General features: G+C 45.9%; 1 protein-coding gene across 16 annotated transcripts in view; it reads right to left on the minus strand.

Annotated features, from left to right (window-relative positions):
- Nucleotides 1-22283, minus strand: part of PTPRT (protein tyrosine phosphatase receptor type T) — a 1083381-nt gene that overhangs the window by 676319 nt on the left and 384779 nt on the right. For all 16 annotated transcript variants that reach the window (XM_070472652.1, XM_070472647.1, XM_070472651.1 and 13 more), the window contains exon 3: nt 10489-10760. In XM_070472652.1, the coding sequence (XP_070328753.1) occupies nt 10489-10760 (272 nt within the window). The remainder of the gene's footprint in view (nt 1-10488; nt 10761-22283) is intronic.

Genomic DNA, 22283 nt, shown 5'->3' on the forward strand with positions numbered 1-22283 from the left:
TCTTCCAATCAGCTTCAGCCACGTGCTCACATGCGTCCTCCACGTGCCCACACTCATCGTCCATGTGCCCACACTCACTTCCACGTGCCCACACTCACCGTCCACATGCCCACACTCACCTCCACGTCCCCACACTCACCTCCATGTCCCCACACTCACCTCCACATGCCCACACTCACCCTCCACGTCCCCACACTCACCCTCCACGTCCCCACACTCACCCTCCACGTGCCCACACTCACCCTCCACGTGCCCACACTCACCTCCACGTCCCCACACTCACCTCCACATGCCCACACTCACCTCCACGTCCCCACACTCACCTCCATGTGCCCACACTCACCTCCATGTCCCCACACTCATTTCCATGTGCCCACGCTCACCCTCCGTGTGCCCACACTCACCTCCATGTGCCCACACTCACCTCCACATGCCCACACTCACCCTCCATGTGCCCACACTCACCTCCATGTGCCCACTCTCACCTCCACATGCCCACACTCAACTCCACATCCCCACACTCACCTCCACATCCCCACACTCACCTCCACGTGCCCACACTCACCTCCACATGCCCACACTCACTTCCACATGCCCACGCTCACCCTCCGTGTACCCACACTCGTCCTCCATGTGCTCACACTCGTTCTTCACCCCACACCCTGGAGTTTTGAACTTTGGCACACCCACATTCCTCTCCCAACTCACTCCCCTTAAATCTGCTTCTTTGGCATATATGGTACCCTGGATCTCAGCTTTTCTAGAGACTGTATGCTGCCTGTTATAATCTCAACAAGCACACGGTCCCCTCACTCTGTCAACTAATCACCCATATCCATTGCACCTAAAGCCCCAATTCCTCATTTTGTTGTTGGCAAGTCTATCGCAAAACTGCTTTCTCCACCTCTATATCCCCACACAAACGTCTCCCTTTCAAAGTCACCTGCCCAATCCCTACAGATAACCACATCACATCTTTAAGAAACAAGAGGACTGCAGAGGGGCTGACTTCTAACTTCTTACCCATCAACCTAACCTTCATGGGTCAGATGACTGCATATCCACTGCCCACTCTCTGCAAGGCACACCCCAGTGCCCCTGACTCTGCCTCTGCTGCGTTTTCCAGCTCCTTGGCGCTCCCTCTTCATCCTGTATCTCCAAACCCTCCCTTTTATTTCTGACTCTGACAAACACGCTACTGCTACTGCTAAGTCACTTTAGTCGTGTCCGACTCTGTGAGACCTCATCCCTGGGATTCCCCAGGCAAGAACACTGGAGTGGGTTGCCATTTCCTTCTCCAATGCATAAAAGTGAAAAGTGAAAGTGAAGTTGTGCAGTCGTGTCTGACTCTTCGCGACCCCATGGACTGCAATCTACCAGGCTCCTCCATCCATGGGATTTTCCAGGCAAGAGGACTGGAGTGGGGTGCCACTGCCTTCTCTGACAAACACAGATGCTTGGATTTCTATTACTCTTTAAAAGCTACCCTCTGGCAGCAGTCATATTTACAGTCCAGTCGTGTTTCAGTCATATTTAAATTTTTTCAATAGCCTTAATTATACTCCCTCTATACTTCCCAACTTCTCAGTGCAAAACTTCAACCCCTGTCACCTGGAGTTTGTCCTCGACACCACCCCCAACACTGATCTCAGGGAAGACTCCAACAATCTCTTCGTAGTGCTCTCACCACCTAAGTCCAATAGATATATTGTAATCTGTATCTTACTTTAAGAAGGAAAATAGTGTGGGGCTTGGGCTCTGGGTTAAAATGCCTGAGTTTCAGTCCTGGATGTACCACCATGCGTGTGTACACCTTGAGAGAGTTACCTTACTGCTCTGCACCTTAGTTTCCTCATCTGTAATTATAGTGTCTACCTTGTTAGGTGATTATTCATGTTAAGGGAGTTAATATACTAATTTCCGCAGGAAAAAATAAAAAGAAAATATAACAAATACAGAAAATGCGTTTAAAAGAAATAGCATGAAAATATTCAAATTGTGTAGTAAAAGTGATAAAAGTAAAACAATTCTATTGTGTTAATAAATATAAATAGGTTATAACAAAGAAAAGCTCTCAGACTGTCTAAATGAACAAAGTCTAATCACATACCGTAAGATAAACACCTAATATAGAATGACTCAGTAACCTTAAAAATAACAAGCCAAACAAAGACATAGGAAAATATGAAAGTACAAATAAACAGAAAATTATTATTGTAAAAATAATGCTAAAGCATCACAGTAGAATTTAAATGAAAAAGAAATATAAAAACCACAAAAGATCATATAATAGGTTAACATCTAACTTCAATAAATTCTTCTAAGAGGAAACTATACAGGCATGGTTCTATATATTTTCTAACCAAATTCCCTGAAGCCATAAACTAATGACAAAAGCTTAAAAATCAATTTCTTAAAGTTGAAATATTGTATATTTCTTAAATACATAATAACTATACTGTCAAAGTATGTTTTGTTAACAAAAGTCTGAATGAAATAAAATTAAAAGTCAAATGGCAAGTTAAGAACAATATCTGTAATATACATGCCAGCTAAAAGGTAAATATCATATTCTGTGTAAAGAATCCTTGAGAATCATCAAAACAAATAAACTCTCTAAAAGAAAAATCAGAGAGTTCAGCAGGTTATTCACAAAAGATGAATTAGGATTGGTAATGATTTATGAATGTAATGTTTTTAATGACACTAGGGAGATTATGGCAGATGAATGTTTTCGTCTTAACCCTTTCCTAGATTTTCCAAATTCTCTACAATAAAAATGAGCTTCTTTTTACTTACAATAAAAATTAAGTGCTTTAAGGTATATTACATTTTCATATCTCTCTGCATATTATACTACCCTTGTGTCATGTACATTAACTAACTCCACTACAACACCCATCACAGCAGAGTGTAAATGCCTGTTCACAAATTATTTCATCCTGTAAGCTCTAAACCTATTGGGAGCAGGAACAGTATCTCATTCATTCATATTTATAGACTCTCCTCTGAACCAAGGATTGAGGCACTCACGGGGAGGGGCTAAAAAGTGAACACGAGGCTTAGGGTTCTAGCTCTGATAAACTTTACATTTCACGAATGGAAATGGAAATTATACAGATAAATAATGAAATTAAATTCATTTTGTGATTAAGTATAACTAAGTGGAAGATGGTCTACTTCACTCTAAAAAGGTGATAATTAAGAGGAGACCAGAAGGATGAAACTGGCAATTTAAGGAAGAGGTGGTGGATGTGCAAAGGCCCTGAGGCAGGAAAGAACTTGAGGATAATCTGGGAATATAAGAATGAGACCCTGGTGTGGCTGGGATATAGCGAGTAAGCTAAAGAAGCACAAGGCAAGGCTGGAATGCTAGTTGCAGGTCAGATGACATGGAGTGCTATAAGACTTATGGCAGTTTGAATTTTCTTCTATTACTGAGGCATTTGAAGCTGGAAATTTAACTTACATTCAAAAAAGTTCATTCTGGCTCTTCCACGGAAATTGACTGGGGCTGGAGGTAGAGCTTGAGCAAGAATGAAATTGAACAGTTGGCTATAGTAGTGGTCCAATCAAAAGATGAGTATGGCTTGGACAATGGTGTTGGCCATGAGGAATAAAGATGCTGATGATATGAGAGATATTTTCAAGGTAGAGATGAAAATAATTACTGCTAGATTAAGAGGGGAAGAGTGAAGAAAAGAGAAAATACAAAGAGATTTCTTCAATTTAAGTCTTGAGCTTCTAGGCTTGATTGTCATGTCATTTATTAACACAAAGAAAATGAATGTGTGTGTGTCTCGGCACATAGGCCGAGATACATCACAATTTTTTTTTTTCAAGATGCCAGCTAAACATCTTAGTGGACATCCTGAGGAAGCTGATATTATATTCCGAAGCTCTTGGGTGATCTAGGACCAGGGTTACAAATGTGGTAGTACTGGCATCTAAATGTCATTTAAAGCTATACAACTAGATAAGGTCATCTTGGAAGACAGAGTAGACAGTTCAAAGAAGAGGACCAGTGCCTAAGGCCAAGTGCATAAAGTCCAAATAGAGGATTTCTTAGGAGAGTAGAGATTGGAACATGGTTTTGGGTAGAGGGGAATGAGTCAGGGAAGTAGCATGAGATACAAGGGAATAAGGAGTTGATGGAACAGATTCTAGAGGGGACAGAAGTCAAATGGGGTCAGGTTGCTGGTGGAGTTACCAGTACTGAACAGAGGGGGACCTCATCAACTGAGATTGAATAATAACAGAAATAGAGAAATAAAACCATAGTAACAAAGGTCGACCACATTAACCCTTTATTAGTAGGTGGTCTCAGTCTAGCCTCTCAACAACCCTATGCGGTGCGGCTGGCTAAATTACCAAAGCTCAGAAAAGCAGCCAGAGGTAGGTAGGAGGGCTGAGACCCTGGTCTCCTGGTTCACAGCCAAGTCCATTACTGGACTTTATTGGAAAGCAGTCCAACTCTCATTTTTAACCAAAACACTTGGTTAAGCAGAGTTCTGACTTTTTTCCCAGTTACTCAAAGTTCAACTCTATTAATACTCCTCTAATACTATTTCTCACGCCATCACTCAGTATGCAACCTATATCATAATTATTAACAAATATTCCATGAGTGAACCCAAGGCTGGTCATGAGAGAATGGATGTGTGATAGTGAAACATACATCTGTTCATTGCTCAGTGTCCTTACTGTAGCAGAAATAAGAATTCTATAATGAGACAGAGACTCTTTTATTCATCAGAATTCCTCTTCGGAATGTTTTTCTGTAACACACCATGGTAGGTGAGACTTGGGTTTCTCAAATAGGAGAGAGTAATATTCTGTAAGAAATAAGGGGAAGAAGGTACTGCTTTTTTTAATGAAATAAAGGAATAATTATAAAATGCTTATAATACATACTGTAAGATGCTGATGAATGGTACTGTTATTACTGCCCTTACTCTGGACAGAGGGATGGGAGATGAGAAGGAAAATTCAAGGGCATGGTGGGGAAGAAGAAAGAAATGGACTTCCCAATGTGACAACCCCTTGTGCCCTCACCGCAAGTTTCCACTAAGGTTCCCACACTCACCAGACTCTGATGTGAGCCAGGAAAGGTGGAAACTGGTGGTGGCTGGGCTTTGGGTCCATGTGGGGAGGTACATGGAAATTAAGAGGCACGGGTGGCTGCAGGTGCCGTGGGAGCTGGGAAGGGGGCAGAGTGCAGAAGCGTGGGGAAGGGGACAGTGGCAACCCACAGAGTCCTTGATGAAGGCTCCAGGACCACAGGATAGAAGTAGGGTCTGTGGTATGTTTACAACACAAGGCAGGTCCTGGATGAAGCTGAGAATGAAAGTACCTCCCAGAACAGATGGGGAATATTCTCCCCATCACTGCCAGTGTGCTCAGAGCAGAATGCTCACACAACCTAGTAGCAAAAAAATTAAAAAAAAAAAAAAATTTCATGCAAACTGCCATGAGATAGAGCCCTCAACAGCCTGACAGAAGAGGGTCACACGGCTGGGGGCACCAGCAAGAGTGCCAGGAAGTCCACCATCTTCCCCAGAAAGGAAAGAAAAGGACAACAGGCCCACGATGGATGGGCCTGGACCCTCAAGGGCCCACCTGGCCTCACCTGCTGAGCTTGTCCTCCAAACACTGAACTCTCATAAGCGGGCTGACTCTCAGGCCCACACACATGAGCCTGGGTAAGCAGCCTGCTTCCAGAAACAAGGGCCAACCCTGGGGAGCATAATGCCAGGCACTGGAGAGGGAGATCTCAAGTGGTGGCTAGAATGTGCCAACAGTAGATTATGGGATTGCAAGTCTGAGTCACAGAGAAGCAATGGGATGGAGAAGAAGTTGGCAGGGCCAGTATAGCCCCCAAGCCCCAAACACCCGCTCATCCATCCTTGCATGCTTTATAGTTCTGAATGAGATCCTGGCAATGCAAATTATTGCTGGGATTCATGGCTCAAGCGTCTGATCACAAGGAGTTTTGTAAGAAGCCATGGGACAGGGGGCCATGGAACAAAGTCAGAGAAATCAGGTTTGGCTGCAGCAAGAGATTATAAGCGTAGCAAGCAGCAAGACCAGGGACATTCAAACATCAGGAGAAATGTGAGTGCCCCTCTGAATTCTCACTGCTGATAAAAATAAAAAAAGGAGGAAGCCCTCATAAACAAACAGAACAGCAGAACAGAATTTGGTCTTGCGTGGTTTAGGAAAAGCAGCTGTCACGGCTGCAGCTCGGGCCCCAGGGCGAGGTTCCCGACTGACCAAGCTCTGGGGAATGTGGATGACTGGAGTTCTCTCTTTGGGTCAGAAGGTGCCTGGGAAGACAGCTGCAGCCTCAGGTGGAAAGGGTCACCCCGTCAATGTGCTTCTGGGGCGGGGGTCCTGGTCAGGAAGATCCCACCCAGCATCTTAGGAGCTCCAGTTCCTGGGGGCAGACACCACAAAGGGGCAGGGTGAGGTCAAGACCCTCGGTGACAGAAAGATCTGCTCAGGTGTTCTGAAGTGAGGCAGAACCACCATCTTCAAGCCAAGCACACACATAAGAAAACCCCAACCAAGGCCCTTGAGGAATGAGAGTCAGGAATGGGAGAAGAGACAGAGGAGTGAGTGGAGAATTGTGAGAAAAAAGGCTCCTTTAGTGCCATCCGCGTACGGGGGATGAGAGGGGTGGGTGGAGGGAGACAGAAGACCATCCGCGATGCTCCATGTCAGTGTATGGAGACAGGGATGCTGGGGCGCAGGAACTGGACCACACCTTCCCTGCAGGAAAGTCTTCAACCTCAAGGCGGCCGTGTGCCCCGACTATCAACCACGCACCCGCAAGCCCCAGACCCTCAGAGATCTCCTGGTATTGGGGGAAACGGAGCTTTGCTGGAAAGGGACAAACCTCTCCCAGTGCAGGAACTGCTGGGCCAAGCCAGGAAGTCAAGTCCCAAGAGAGGCTCAGAGATGAGTCACCCCCAAAACCCTCCAAAAAGCAGGGTATGTGCCCATTTGGAGGAGGGTGTGAATACGTCAGGAAATGGTTTAAGGGACTTGACATTTTCTGGTCACTGTCGAAGGCCTCAAGCAGAGAATTTGTGGAGCAAAACATTTCAAGAGGCCGCAAACACCTTCTCAAAAGATAAGAGACAGAAAAATCTTGGCTAACCAGAACTTCTCTTTGGAAGAGGACTATGTATATTTTCATGATGGGGAGATTGCTTGGGGTGAAATCAAGACACTCTTTTCCAGACTGGCCAAAGGAGGCCTGCGTAAAATAGAAGGAGGTGGGTTTGCTGTCTAGCAGGGAGGGGAGATGGGTGAATGAAAGAGGAGATGCGGTGGAGTTTAAAGAAGGTAGAGACTCACTCACCACCCCATGATGCCTCCGGAACTGTGCATGAAGGGACCAATTGCACAGAACACCAGAGGCCAGAGGAACGTCTGAGAAAGGGACTGGGCTTCACGTTCCAATTAAATTCAAGTTGAGTGAGTCTTAAATTTCAGGGGTCTACACAGCTGAATCAAAAGGCAATTTCACTGAGGCAGCTGATGGAGAATAGAGCGAGGAAGTGGTGGCACAATTAATTAAAGTTCTTTTATTTTTTTAAATATTGGGACAGAAAAGTTCAGAATCATTAAAAACTGAAATAGAATTAACATCACCTGGAAAGGAGCAGCCATGTGCAGCACGGCCTCAGCTGCACCAGACAAGCCCCTGCTCCCCTGAGAGGAGGCCAGCGAGGGGTGGATGGCAGGAGGGGGGCCCTTCTCATCTCAGGCCCTGCTGAAGGCCTGGAGCAGAGAGCCCACTAATAAGAAAGATGAAAAGTCCCTGTTTGTAACAGAGCTACAAGTCAATTTTAGGTCTGTGAAATATGACTTTAATAAATGAATACATAAGCCATTGGGGTCTGAAGCCCAGCACCGCTGAGAACCAAAATGGTATTTAGTCCACAGAATCAGACATGCAGATCCAGAGCTGGGGGTCTGATGAATTTTCAAGCTCACTTTGCAAACGTCTTTGAATCTCCTGATGGCCCCCTTTTCTCTCCCCAGAGGTAGGTGTAGGTGGTGTCCCTGCGTGTGTGGTGAGTCTGAGGACCTGATGGTGAGTGCGTACACCGATGAGGGCAGCCACGGGGCTGTCCACTCACAGCTGTGTGTGTGTCTGAGAGACCCGTGCCTTTTCTAAACCACTGCTCTCAGCGCATTAGTGGCTTTCTCACCACAAAGCTCAGAGGAAAGGAGATGGAGTGAAATGACGCTGTGGTGTAACAGGCTGGAAATCAGAACCTTCTGCCAGATGAGGCTGCTCATCACAGGGACAGCTCGGAGCTCAGCTACAGCCAGTGTTTCTTTAAGGAGGACCGCTCACCTCCATCCCCTATGTCTGTTCTTCCCTCACTTCCTCCTCCCTTGTTATATACTACCTCATTTAACCCATGGACCTCTCCAGTTTACAAATGAGACAACTGTGCTCAGAACGATAATGGGGCAGACCCAACACTGCACTGCTAGTGAGCAACCAATTCTCAGGTTGGGCATGCTTTTTTTCCCCTAAAAGCAGGAAACTGAGCTTGGAGCCAGAGCACCTAGGCAGAATTATGGGGATCTCAAATGGCCAATAACATCCCTTACTCTGGAACACAGGACATGGTGCCACCCAACACAGGAGTTACTATCAGATAAATGAGAAGCAAATATATGCTTACCACAGAGACGAGACATAAGAGATGCCCAGGACACACCCCCCCATACCCCATCAAAGAGCAAGGTCAGCAGTGGGTCTAACCCTCACCTGGGTCACTTTTCTTGCTCTTTATCCTTCCTTGCACCTGTGCCCCCCATCCTGTATCCATCTGCATCAGGTCCTAGGTAGGGGGTTTCTAAATTGAAACGCTAAGTCCTCCTTGAGGGGATCCACGGACTTACAGAGACACTTCAAGCTATACTTAGTGAAACAGGGGCAGTTTCGAGACCAGAGCACCAGGGTTTTAGTCCCAGCTTTGCCAATGGTTTGCTGTGTGCTCTTGGACTTCACTGTCCATCTCTGGACCTCAGCTTTATCACCTACATCAGGATTCAGCAAACTATGGCCTGGAGACCAAATCTGGTCCATCACATTTTTTGTGCAATAGAGTTTTATTGGAACACAGCCATGTCCATTCATTTACATATTGTTCACAACTGATTTCACAGTATATCTGAAAGAACTGTACCATGAGTTTTGAACTGAAGGATGCCTACGAATCTCCCAGGCACTCAGCTTGCCACCCTTCAGTCCCTCTTCTGCTTTAGACTCCAGAGAAACTTCTCCAAAAATAGATCTGACTATGTCACTTTCTGACTTAAAGCCTTCCATCTGTGTGTATGGATATCAACTGCAAACAGGCACAAAGGAGCTTACAGAGGGAAGAAAATGTTCTAAAGCTGGTTTATGGTGATGATTCTGCAATTCAATAGATTTACTAAAAATCACTGGCTTGCATACTTAAAATAAGTGGATTCCATGATATATAAATTGTACCTTAATAAAGTAATTTAAAAACTTTCAACAGCCCCGGGCCATGACAACAAGGAGCTATGTTCCTCTAAGTGTGCCCATGGGCTGGTGGCATCATGTACCATGTATGTTAACAGTCCGCAATGAGATAGGAGGTGTTCAGAAAGTGTTCCAGCAATTTGGCCTTGCTGTGACACTTTTATTGCAGATTATAAGAGTATTGGTCCACAGTGAGTTAAGGAGAAAAAACTGGTCTTCACCACAGATGGTTTCAGTAGTACTGCTCTAGGCTAGAGAATAAATCTACTCTCCTTAGCCTGGCATTCAAAGCCCCCCATGACCTAACCATCACTGCAGGTTTAGCTCCCAGTATATCTTCCTTTCAATCTACCTATAAACAACCTAGTTATCAAACTCTGCCAAAATATCTTACTCCTTCAATCCATGGTATCCATCACCCTTGTCAATGCAAATGCCTTTCCCTTCCTTCTTCAATAAGTATTTGTTCATCTTCAAGACTCAGTCTAGCTCTCTTGTCCTCTTAGGAGCCAACCTAACTGTCTTGCTCCCAACCCCTCTTCCCCAGGGGCAATATTTGACTTGTTATCTTTCTGAACCTCAATTTTTCATCTGTAAAATAGGCATAATAATAGCACCTCCCTCATAAGATCGTTATAAGAAATTATTTGCTAGAAGGCTTCAGTGTCTGCATCCCTCTAGCATCCCGTGGAATCCACACACATCCCACTATACTGTGTTCATATAAATAAACAGTATCAATCAGTCTCCTCCTGCAGACTGCGATCTCCAGGGAGGCAGGGGCTATACTGGATCTCCATCCTCCAGGACTGATTAGCATAAGCACCTTGGTAACCATGAGGTGCATGAGTACATAAAATCCTTTCTAGACCAAACCTCTAAACAAGAAGGCAAGTGGTGTATATAGGCAATTACTTAAAAAAAAATCAAACTATGATAAAACACCATACCTGGTAGAAATGTGGCCAGAAGGTGCTGATGGCAAGTTCTGCCTTCACCCAGCCCTCGGTGACCACCCCAGACACGTTCCAGACGGGGTTTCCCTGGGGTCCACCATTCACCTTCACATAGACATTTAGGGCCCCTGGGCTGGATCGGTCGCGGCTGGAGAAGTAGTAATGGAAATCAATGCAGTGGGTGTCATTCTCCTTCAGGGTCGGCAGGAGAAGGTGGGCCTTCTGGCCAGAGGCCCTCCCAGAGCTGTTCACCATCATGAAGGATCCTGGAGACCCACAAAAAGGGCGGGAGGTAGAGACAAGGAGAGAGAAAGAAAATCCTTCTGAAAATCAGTCACACCTGGAAACATAGTAGCCGGAAATCCAGTCCCTCTAGGAGGGTCTGGTTGACCCCCAGGAACCCACATTTTTTTTCTCAATTCAAGTATCCTCTTCTGCAACTGGGAATAAAAAGTGTTCCTCACCAAGGTGGTTTTGTAAGAATTAAGAGAAGGTAACGCACACAAAATATTTCTACAAAGTATACAGTCTATAAATACATACAGAACAACAACTAAACTCACTAAAACCAGTAGCTCCTATAGGAAGCATGGAATAAAAACTCAGGAATTTAGTTAACTGTAACCTCCATGGATGAAATGAGGTGAAATATAACCTCATTCAAGCTCGGGTGGTCTCAATGGAAGCAGAAGCTCTACAACACCAGGGTGCTGTTCTAACATATTCCACCTCGAGCCGTGCATTAATACGAGAAATACACAGGAGGAGGACATATAAAAGTAACAGTATACTCAGAAAAGCAAAGAAGACCTTGAAGATAGGTGAGAACCGACTGAAAGATGGAATGGAGAGTGAGTTATCCTTGCTGAGCACTTAAGGAGTACCGCTGTGAGGCTTAGTTTCTTATTTATATTTTGTTCAATTTAATCTTCAGAACGACCCCGGGAGAAGAAGGCTTTTCATTTTATTCAAAGACTGAGTAACTTGCCCTGGACCACTCAGACAAGGAAGGGTGAGACCCAGATTCTCTTCAACCTCAAAGTTGATGCTATTTTTATGACCTGCAGAAAACATGACTATTATTTTCAAACACTGAAAAAGGCTCTCTCCTAGGAAGGAAGTGAGCCTCTTGGAGTTCTTTGACAGATTAAATGGTTGTTTCCAGTTCTTCACCCCTCCCTGGATCCACACTCTTTGCCTTTGACTTGCCCCATATCCCATGCTTTGGGCTCTACTAGCTTGGGTCAGCAGGATGCTAAGAGAATGAGGCTTGAAACGTGCCTGCCTAGCCAGGCTTGCCCTCTTGCGCTACTGCTGTCTTCCAGGAGAAGAACGTGCCCCAGGTAGCCGCTGCCCCTTCGGCTTGAGATCAAGGACTGACATGCGTGGAAGAGAAATAGGCCCAATGGAGAGTGAAGAACCCAGCCAGGCCTCCCATGCCGCTGGCGGTGCAGCCGCAGAGCCAACAAGCCCAGCCTGGGTCAGACAATCTGCGACAGAGGCTCAGGCCCAGGAGTGTGAGCGCAAAATGTAAGGTTTGCTAGGTGCATTATTGTAGCAACAGTTCACTGATGAAGGTCATCTGAGAGGGCAGCCCTATGAAAAAAGCCGCAGGGGGGCACATTTCAGTTCAAAGGCCCTTTTAACAAGTAGAATGGATGCAAAATTGGGGTGGACTACCCGGAGACAAAAGAAGTCCCTCATCACCACAGGTGGCTAAACAGAGTCTAGACAAATTGAGCAGACATCTAAGGAAATTTCACCATCAACTGTGAGGTTGATGAACCCTGTGACTTAAGAATCTTATGAGTCTATGGAATAAACTGCATCATAAAACACAGTAGACAAACTCAAGTGACTCTGCAATGAATATTCCCAGCAAGAAAACCACTGCTGCTTTGAAATCTTATTTTAGGCACTAAAATCTTCAATCAGAATGAAGCCTTAAGACTACTTATCCTCAACCAAGATGAGCCACTTCAATAGCTATCAGTAGCCTCATTCTTTCACTCTAACCCCCAAAAGACTAACAGTTGCCAGATACTCAGTGCTAGGCAATCCATATCTTGGGGTTCTAAAGGGTACTGGTCATTCACAGCCTGTCTCCTCTGGGTTCAGAATAAATTTTAAAATAGACACAGGAGACAGAGTTCAAAATCTCCACTTTATTACAAAGCTGGATTAGAGAAAGGAATATGGACTTGAGGACAAATTAGGCTCTCCTGCACTTTCTCCCCTGAACCAGCGCGCAAAGTAGTTGGACCATCGATGACTCCTTCCTTCCGACTCTACCCAGATCCCTAAGGCTCCTTCCTGAAATAAGCCAACAAGAAGCAAGGTGATAAAGGCAGCAACTTGAACCAACAGCTACCAGACTTTCAATTCCAGTATCTTTCAATAGCCAATATTGAATATCCAATAACTTTCAATATCCAAGCAGAAAACTCACCCACCCCCTGAGTAGGAGCCTTGGAAAGTAGAGCAAAAGCAGTCTCTTCCGCATGTTTCCAAGCAAATCAAACTTCCTAGTTTACAGCTAAGCAGCAGCCCAGATACATGGGGAGCTAGCTGTCCCTTGTCAAATGCTGTCTCTAATCGTCACAACCTCCCGGCAGCAAGGAAGGCACCACTGCAGTGGGGAAAGAGGGGCAGAGACAAGTTGGCACCCGTGTCCTCACCTGTTTGCTGACCTGCATCCCACAGGGTTCCAAAGGTCTTCCTGGGATGGGAGAGTGCTGACTCACAAGACCCACAAGCCCCTGGGCACAGAGTGGGGCGCAGCTGCAGATAGGGAAGGCAGCCTGAGAAACAGCGGTGACTGGATCTCTGTATCAGAATCCTGGGATGCCCCAGAGACGTTTAAGCTCCTGTCCTCCAGGCAGTTCACACACCCAGCTTCTTACTGCCCGCAGCACAGAGAGTCAGGAAAGTTTCCCATCCACCAGCTCAGGTTCCCCCTTCTTTGCATCCTAGCTCTAGTGATGAAGCAGCCCCACTGATGGGGTGGAGACAGGTAACATCCATCCACCCCAGCAAATCTAGGAATCCTCTCCATTGTGTGGCCTCCATGACTGTTAATAAAGGATGCTGCCATTTCCCTGAAGGCAGAGCTGGTGAAAGTGCATGGCCCTCCATCAAGCCTTCATGTAGTAGAAACTGCTGGGTGACTAGCAAGTCTGTCGTCTCTGTGCTGGGCAGAGCTGGACTATATTCCCCAGCCTCCTTTCAGAGTTTGGTGAGGCCGTGCAACTGGGTTCCCGCCAACAGGTCCTAAGGATGAAGTCTGCCACTTCCTGGCTTGATTCTTCAAGGCGGACAACCTCTAGCCTCAGCCAGCTCCCAGTGCTTCATCCTCCTTTAATCTCATCCTTCATGGGATGATTCCTGGACCAGGAGTCTCAGCATCATCTGGGAGCTGGTAAGAAATGCAGATTCTCGGGCCCCACCACACATCTACTGAATCTGAATCTGCATTCAATCAAGATCATGAAGTGATCTGTATGCACACTCAGGCCCCAGAATCACTGCCGCGTTGTCTTTTTCCTGTCCACCAACTGAAACAACAGGACTCCAGGAGCCTAAGGGCCAGCAAGACCACAATTAAAGGAACCGAGTTCCCTGAATGGCCATGAGCATGAGGAAGGCCATCACTATTAGGAACACTCCTTGTGGACTTCAAGCAAGGAATAAACTACTACTATTAGGTCATTAAGCCGCTGAACATCTGACGTTTACTTCTGCAACTAGCATTATCGTTATCCTTTTGGCTTCCCTGCAGAGCCCCTACTTCCTGTAAGTTCCTTTGGTTAAGCATATAACATGAGTAATGGTAGTTACGAAGCAAGGCTGCGAGATGCTCCAAACAGGGACATCATTGAGAGAAGTGTCCTTGGGTGAAAAGCAGCAGAAAAGGCTGAGAATGAAAAGCATGAGCTCGCAGAAAAATAACCCTCGAGAAGGAAAGGAACATCCTGAACCTTCGTTAAGATACTTCATGTCTCAGGGGGGCCAGAGTGGGTTGCGTTAGGGTGACAAACCATGTTCCCCACTACCACTACCCTCACCCCTAATGTCAATTTGTGGGATTTCACATGCATCCTCAGGCCTGTAGACCAGACAGAAAGGCATACATTAGGGGGCAAGGGTCAGAGAGATATATAAGAAAACTGAAACAAACAGAAGAAAATGATGACTGCCCATCCCTCCCCCCCACCAGCCGACCTGCAAAGATGGGGAGGGTCAGGCCAGAGGGACTGGTAGGATGGAGCCCTGCTCAGGAATGTCCCAGTGAGGTTGCCTTGGAGTCCAAGTGACAGAGTGTAAGAGAGGACCCTCTGGGGACGTGGATGGGAAGGTCAGCAGCATTTGGTCTGCCCACATGATGGGGGGTATGGTGACACTGGGAGGGGCATCCAGAACAGCAACTGTGGCGAGGGTCTCCCTCTTCACCCTGCAGGCAGTGGGCTTCCATGAGGAGTCCAGAGTATAAGTATGTTTTTATACTCATGCACTCAAGATCAGCCCCCACTCCAGTAATCTTGCCTGGAAAACCCCATGGACAGAGGAGTCTGGCAGGCTACAGTCCGTGGGATCACAAGAGTCAGACACGACTTAGTGACTAAACCATCCACCACTACAAAGTGAATATATGCCTAAATATAATGTATGAAAAGGATATTTGCCATATACTAGCTAGTTTTTTGGTGGCAGGGTGGGAGTTAAGGAAGACTTGGGGTTGTTTTTTCATCAACTTCAATTTTATACTTATTTATAATGGCCATTATTTTTACTAATACTGTAAAACTATGAAAATGAATAAAATACTAAAAGTTTCATTAAAAAAAAAACAAACCAGCCCCAAGGATTCTCACAAGTGACTTGGGAGAGCCTTAGGAAGGCAGAAAGAGGCTTGGCAGACAAGCAGGTGGAAACTTGGGGACATAAGATTTAGACCTGGATTAGTGTCCAATCACCACTGTAACTATTACCACAAACTCAGTGGCTTCATTCATTCTTTTAGAAGTCTAAAATCCAGGTGTTATAAGGCCGTTTTCCTTGTGGAGGCTTCAGGAGGTAAACTGTTTCCTTGCCTTCGGTGGTTGCCTGTATTCCTCGGCTCACGGACGCCTCCTCCATCTTCAGAAGGCATCACTCCAACCTCTGGTTCCACAAGCACAACTTTTTCCAAATTTGACTCTCCTGTCTCCTTCTTAAAAGGACCCTGAACAATTAGGATCTACCCAGATGGTTAGGATCATCCCTCCACTGCAGTGTCCTTAATTCAATGACATCTGCAAAGTCCCTTTTGTCATGGAAAGTAACATATGCACCTTTGCAGATATTTGCGTTAATATAACTGCAAACATACTCCTAAGCTACTGAACCAGATACAGAAGAAGGATAACAGATCGAATCAGAAGCTCGCAGGTATGCACTGTCTGAACAGCAGGTGCCCAGGGAATCTGCGTGCTACTATATAAGTGTGAAAGATCCCTTGCAGTACTAGAACCTGTCACCATGAATGTCTTATAACAGAAGCATGGTATAAAAAGCAAAATGTAGAGTCGAATCATTTGGCTCCCAATCTGGACAGAAAAAGTTCTGGGAATAAAGCAGGGAAGATCCATGTTTCAGCAGTGGAAATTCCTCAGGGCAACTAGCCCATGTAACCATCATGTCATCCATGGCTCCTCAGATACCCACTCCCACATGTAGCTGTTCTCAGGCCATCCTCCAAGCTCATCGGACCAGTGATTTGGAGTAGAAACGTGCCCTGTAGTCTGGCCACTCAATATCTGAACTCTTCCCATATCTGGGGAACCCCTCAAACTTTAAAGCAGAGCCCATATCCTCTTTGGAAATGGAAAGGACCAGAGGCCCTCTGTCCCAGCCTCCTCTGTAGCTAGGACTCAGACACACGATCTCAGGTCTACCAACCAGGCACACCCAACCCCAATTTCTGAACCGAACCCTAGAGACTAGAGTCTCTGAAGCAGGGCTCAGTAAAGGCGAGTCCGTGTGGTAGCAGCCGTGGAGGAAGGTGCCTCTGAGCCACAAAGGACCTTGAAGCAAACGCAGCCCGGCTGCAGTGGAGCGCAGCCCCTGAGCACAAGACACAGAGGCAGGGGAGACTAACGCAGCCAGGGTGAGTCAGGACGTCTTCCACGAATGGACTGAGCTGAGCTGGCATCTGAAGAGTGAAGCCAAACCTCACCAATCACTGAGCACATTATGAACCCTGATAATAGAATCTGACCAGCTTTAAGTCCCTTCCAGTACCTGTAGGAACGCCAGCACCAAGCAACACTCCCTATGTATTGATATTTCCAGAAGTTCCCACAGCACCCCAAGGAATGACACCAGTCCCCTCGCCCTCAGGGCACTTCCAGATGCAGAGTCCCCCACGTGCCCCTGCCATCATTTGTGATGGCTTGATGACTGGGTGGGTCCTTGTTCCTGTCTCTCTGCCCTGGGACAGACTCAGGGGACACACAATATAACTACTTTGGCCCCAACGTCCAGAAGGCTCTAGGGCCAGCTCTTTCTGCAAACCCACAAAACTTTTTTTCCCCTCCTCCATCAGGGTCTATGCTCACCTCTGCCCCCTACACTTAGCTCTTAATTCCACTTGGCATCATTCTTCATGATGGATTTCTTCCTCCACCCATGGCCAGGCAACAGGCTTCATCCAGTATTCTCATAACTACATGGGGCTGTTTCTTTTTCCGCATGCCCCTTCCACAGGAGTATTGCCAGCCTATCAGGTTTAGTGTAAATCAGAAGATGTAAAGAGATACAGGTGATATAGCTCTGAACTCCACACATCAGAACATGGAAGCCTCTCCTCTTTCCCAGCTGGCGTCGGTCCCTTCCATTGAAGGGTGGTGGCAGTTTGGGAGGGCATTTCTAATAAATCAAACAGCATGTGCAAAGGCCAGGGCAGGAAGCTGCAGCGGTCCGTAGCCAAGCCTGGCATCTCAGTGAAGGGCGATACCCAGCCATCTAGAGCCCCCACGCACATCAAGGCCACCTTACAGAGGTCTGGCCACGCCCTCCAGAAAGGAAGGAAGGCTATCTCTGGGCTGAGCGCAGGCCTGCCTGCCGTCATAGAGATTGCTCAGGAATGAAAGCCCGTATGGCAGCCGCATAGCGGGGCCCTCTTTGATCAACAGGTTGGCTTAATTAATACCATCCCGGGGCTGTCAGTTTCCTGGAGATCAAAAATGAGCCCGTCATTATGCGAGATCAGTCAGAAACAAGAAAGAGAAAGACTGTAAATACATTCTCGCCGCCACCACCCCCCAACTTTTTTCCCCCTTCAAAAATCTACTGGCGTAATCAGGAACATAAAACAGCCTTAGTTTCCTCATAGTTATTACACACAGTCCCAAAAACTGTGGAATTAAACCAGGAAGTACTCTCTGGCTGGCCATAAATTTTGCATTTTTTTCCCCTTCGTGCATAATAACGCCTTGATAAGAGCCCCGTTATTGATGTGTCTGCAACACAGATCCCCTTTTTGGAAGCAAAAACGCTTCTCTGCAGCAGATGGTGGCTATTGTGTTTACACATGAGCACCTCAGGATTGCATTTCCTCACGTCGGCAGTAAAAAGAAAGCCCTAATTGAGTTTTTAATGGCTTTGCACATTGTTCATTAAGATTACATGAGTGTGCTCGCAACTGGCAGCTGAAGGCCTGAAGCTCCGAGAGCTGGGAGCCATCCCTGCAGACAGGTGGCCCTGCCAGCTTCCAGCGCCAGCACCTATGAAGAGGGAGCGGATGGTGGCAGGACCCAAACGCTGCCCGTAGCCAGCGCAGCTGTGATGGCGTGGAACACGTCCTGGACTTGCAGTCAAGAAAACTGGGTCTCAGTCCCACATCTGTCATTCCTTAGTTGCATCGCTTTGAGCAAGTCAGTGAGCCTCTCTGGACCTCAATATCCTCATCTGTAAAATGGGATAATGAAAGCTACACGTCCAAGTTTTGTTGTTGCTTGGCTTTCGGTGTATATCACATAAAACACTGGACTTGACTCAATAAATATTAATTTCAGAACAAATGGCCAGCAGCAGGTGACAACGAGCCAAACGCAATTTATGTTTGATGTCACCAAAGCTTATTAAGAACTTAGTACATGTCAGGCATGATCTAGGAAATAAATTTTTAATTAAATTTTGATTAAATATAAATAGGCATGCATTGCTATTAGCTACTAAATCAGAGAACGCAGTTCTAGACCCTAAAGTCTCTGCTTATTGAACAAGTGTAATTAGTATGTTTACCACTTTCTACCTCTGCAACTTGATCTGACATTTTTTCCACATCCCAGTTAAGTCATGCCATGCTATCTCTGATTTAAAGCAAGAAGCACAGAGGAAGAGAGAAGTCCTTTTACCCAAAGTTACAGAGGTATTAAAAACCAGAGACACCACTTTGCAGACAAAGGTCTGAATAGTCTAAACTATGGTTTTTCCAGTAGTCATGTATGGATGTGAGAGTTGTACCATAAAGAAGGCTGAGCACCGAAGAACTGACGCTTTCAAACTGTGGTGCTGGAGAAGACTCTTGAGAGTCCCTTGGACAGCAAGGAGATCAAACCTGTCAATCCCAAAGGAAATCAACCCTGAATATTCATTGGAAAGACTGATATGGAAGCTGAAGCTCCAATACTTTGGCCACCTGATGCGAAGAGCTGATCCATTGGAAAAGACTCTGATGCTGGGAAAGATAGAAGGCAGGAGAAGGGAACAACAGAGGACGAGATGGTTGGATGGCATCACCGACTCAATGGACATGAGTCTGAACAAGCTCCAGGAGTCGGTGATGGACAGGGAGGCCTGGCGTGCTGCAGTTCACTGGGTTGCAGGGAGTCGGCCACAACTTAGCAGCTGAACAACAACGCGGAGGTAGAAACTCACAAACACACCCATTACACTTGTTCAATACACAGAGACTTTAGCGTCTAGAACTACATTCTCTGAATTAGAAGCTAACAGCATTGTGTGCCTAGTTAAATTTTATTAACCTTAAATTAAAAATTCATTCCTTAGACACAACTAGCCATATCCCAAGGACTCAGCCGATACCATGTTTTACAATGACAACAGAAAATCCCCATCATCAGAGACAGTTCTATTGAATAGCGCTGGTCTAGAAATTGCAGATTACTCATCAGAGCATAACAAATTATATCCAGAGGAGACACAGGAGGTTAACTAATCCAATCAGCTCATTTTAGCAATCCCAGTGAGGGGAAGGGACTTGCTTAAGGTCACACAACACAGTGAAGGCTCTGGGTCAGGTTTCCTGCTTCAGTTTGTACCATGAACAATTCTGCCCACCACGCTTGAGTTCCATGCCCATGGTGCTAGTTCCACAAAGTGTTACTTAAGATCACGGGCTGGGGGCGGGGCAGGGGAAGCAAAATGCTGCCTCCAAGAGGCAGAGTTCTCCCCCCACCGCCCCCAGCTACCTGGCATGTGAGATCTTAGTTTCTGACACCCACACCCCCTGCAGTAGAAGTGCAGAGTCCTAACCGGTGGACCACCAGGGAAGTCCTGGAGGCAGAGTTCTTAAGCATTCCAATGCCAGGTGTCTTTTAGGGGAAGTATGCACCCCGGGCACTCACAGTCCCAGCTCTGAAATGCAGTTCAACCACTACCTGTTGAGCCCCCAGCCCCACGTACAGGGGCTACTGCGGGGCACTCACTGAGAAGCCCAGCACTTACCTGATCTTGACTGGAAGCCCAGCAACCCCTCTTTTGCCTGGATGATCTCAGATGAATCCCCTAAACTCTGTGAGCCTCAGTTTCCTTTTTTGTATTCCACAAAGATACATCTAACTCAGTAGCCAGGAGGAGTAAATGAAACAATTTATAAAGTAGCTAGATAAGGATTGCCGCATTGTAGGTCCTCAGAAAAATAGTTCCTTTCTTTCTGTCGTTTCTCAATTTTTCAGTAAGGTGGGAAGGCCTCAAAAGACTGAAGAAGAAAACAGCAAAGACTCCACTGAGAAACAGAATAGAATCTGCTGCTCCTTTCTCACCCCTTGCAACTCACCAGTCATCAAATTCTGGGGCTGATGCCTCCTTGTGTTTCTCACACCTTCTTCTTCCTCTCCACTCTCACAGCTACTGGACTACTTTGTGTCCAGGACATTCCTGTCATGGACTTTCTGTCTGTTTCATGGATGTTTGCAACAACTTCCTAACCAGTCTAGTCCTTAATTCTTTCACCATCCAATGCAGCAGCAAGTAGCATCATCTTCCTAAGATGCAAAACTGACTGTGACATGTCTTAAGCTTCCTAGAAAGTCCTTTATTATAGGAAACTTCCTGTCCCCTATAAAGTCCAGAGTCTTTCATGGAGATGTGTGAAGGCCTCCATATCCAGCTTCTATTTCCTGCCTTGTATATGAATACTCTCACCCTACACAGCCCCCAACCACCCTATAGTAAGTTAATAATGGTTTCCCAAAGATGTCCATGTTTTAATCTTTGGAGCCTGTGAATATGCTACCTTACATGCCCAGGGTTGCAGATACAAGTGCTAATCAGATGACCTTGTGATAGGACTATTCTAGATGAGAAAGGAGGAAGAGGCCGAATCAGAGAGGGAGGTGAAGAGGCTTCGCTGCTGGCTTTGAAGATGGAGCAGGAAGCCACAGGCCAAGAAATGGCAGTGGCCTCTAGAGACTAGAAAAGGCAAGAAAAACTTCTCCCCTCCCCCAGAGCCTCCAAAAAGAAACACAGCCCTCCGGACACCTCAATTTTATCCCAGTGAAACCCATTTAGGACTTCGGACCACCAGAAGCCATCAATGGGAAACAAATACACCCTCCAGCCTTCCCTGAGTCTGGGTCTTTGCTCAGGTGATGCCGTTTCTAAAATCCACACTGCCTGACCCAGTCATGGTCCTTCACCAGATTATTTAAATACACTTCTCTCTTTCTTTTCACCGAAGACTAGAGAACAGTTACTCCTGCATTGCTGACCCTACCCATGGCTCTCTCATGGCTCTCCTGGACACAGCCTAATTTAAAAATCTAGGATGATGAAGCTTGGCTGTCTGATCACAATAAAAGGGCAGAGGGCACAAAAATGTCAAAAGACACAGTGTACCATAAAGTAAGAAAATACACAGGGAAGAGAAACAGAATTCTACCAGAAGTATCATGAAAACTAAACATCATTAAGTCAGTCATAAACATAACAATCTACCAATATCCAGGGTAACAAACACATTTGACATTATTCATACTATCAATGAAAGCTTTCTAATTATCATGTGTCAAAAAAAAAAGGAAAGAAATGAGCTTCCTTTCTAATACAACAGACAATCAGGGCAGGAGGGGGATTAATTACAGCTTAATGGATACATAGTATCTATTTAGAACAAAGAAAATACATCCTGAAGTTTCAAAGGCACAGAACACTTGTGAACGTTTTTTTTTTTTTTTCAGAGTCAGTTTGTGTGAACAAGTAATAACTATTTCTGTAATCATTCATTCAGACCAATAAGTTGAGGTTTAAGCATTTCATATGCAAATGTGTTAAGGCAATTCTCCAGGAAACAGCTATCTGATAATCCATGTAGGGGTGGATAATGTAGCTGAAAAATGGAATTAAACTCAGGTGATTGGATTTAAACTCAGGTGATGGAAGGAGGCTCTTAGCATGAAACTTCCCCCCAAGACCTGGTACCTGGGTGCCTGCATTCCTTCCCCATCCCTGAGCTAAAGATGAAAAGTGAAGGAAAGATGGAGAGAGGAAAGAGAAGGGAAGGAGAA

The sequence above is a fragment of the Odocoileus virginianus genome, chromosome 9 (assembly GCF_023699985.2).
Source record: "Odocoileus virginianus isolate 20LAN1187 ecotype Illinois chromosome 9, Ovbor_1.2, whole genome shotgun sequence".
In the NCBI taxonomy this organism is placed as follows: Eukaryota; Metazoa; Chordata; class Mammalia; order Artiodactyla; family Cervidae; genus Odocoileus; species Odocoileus virginianus.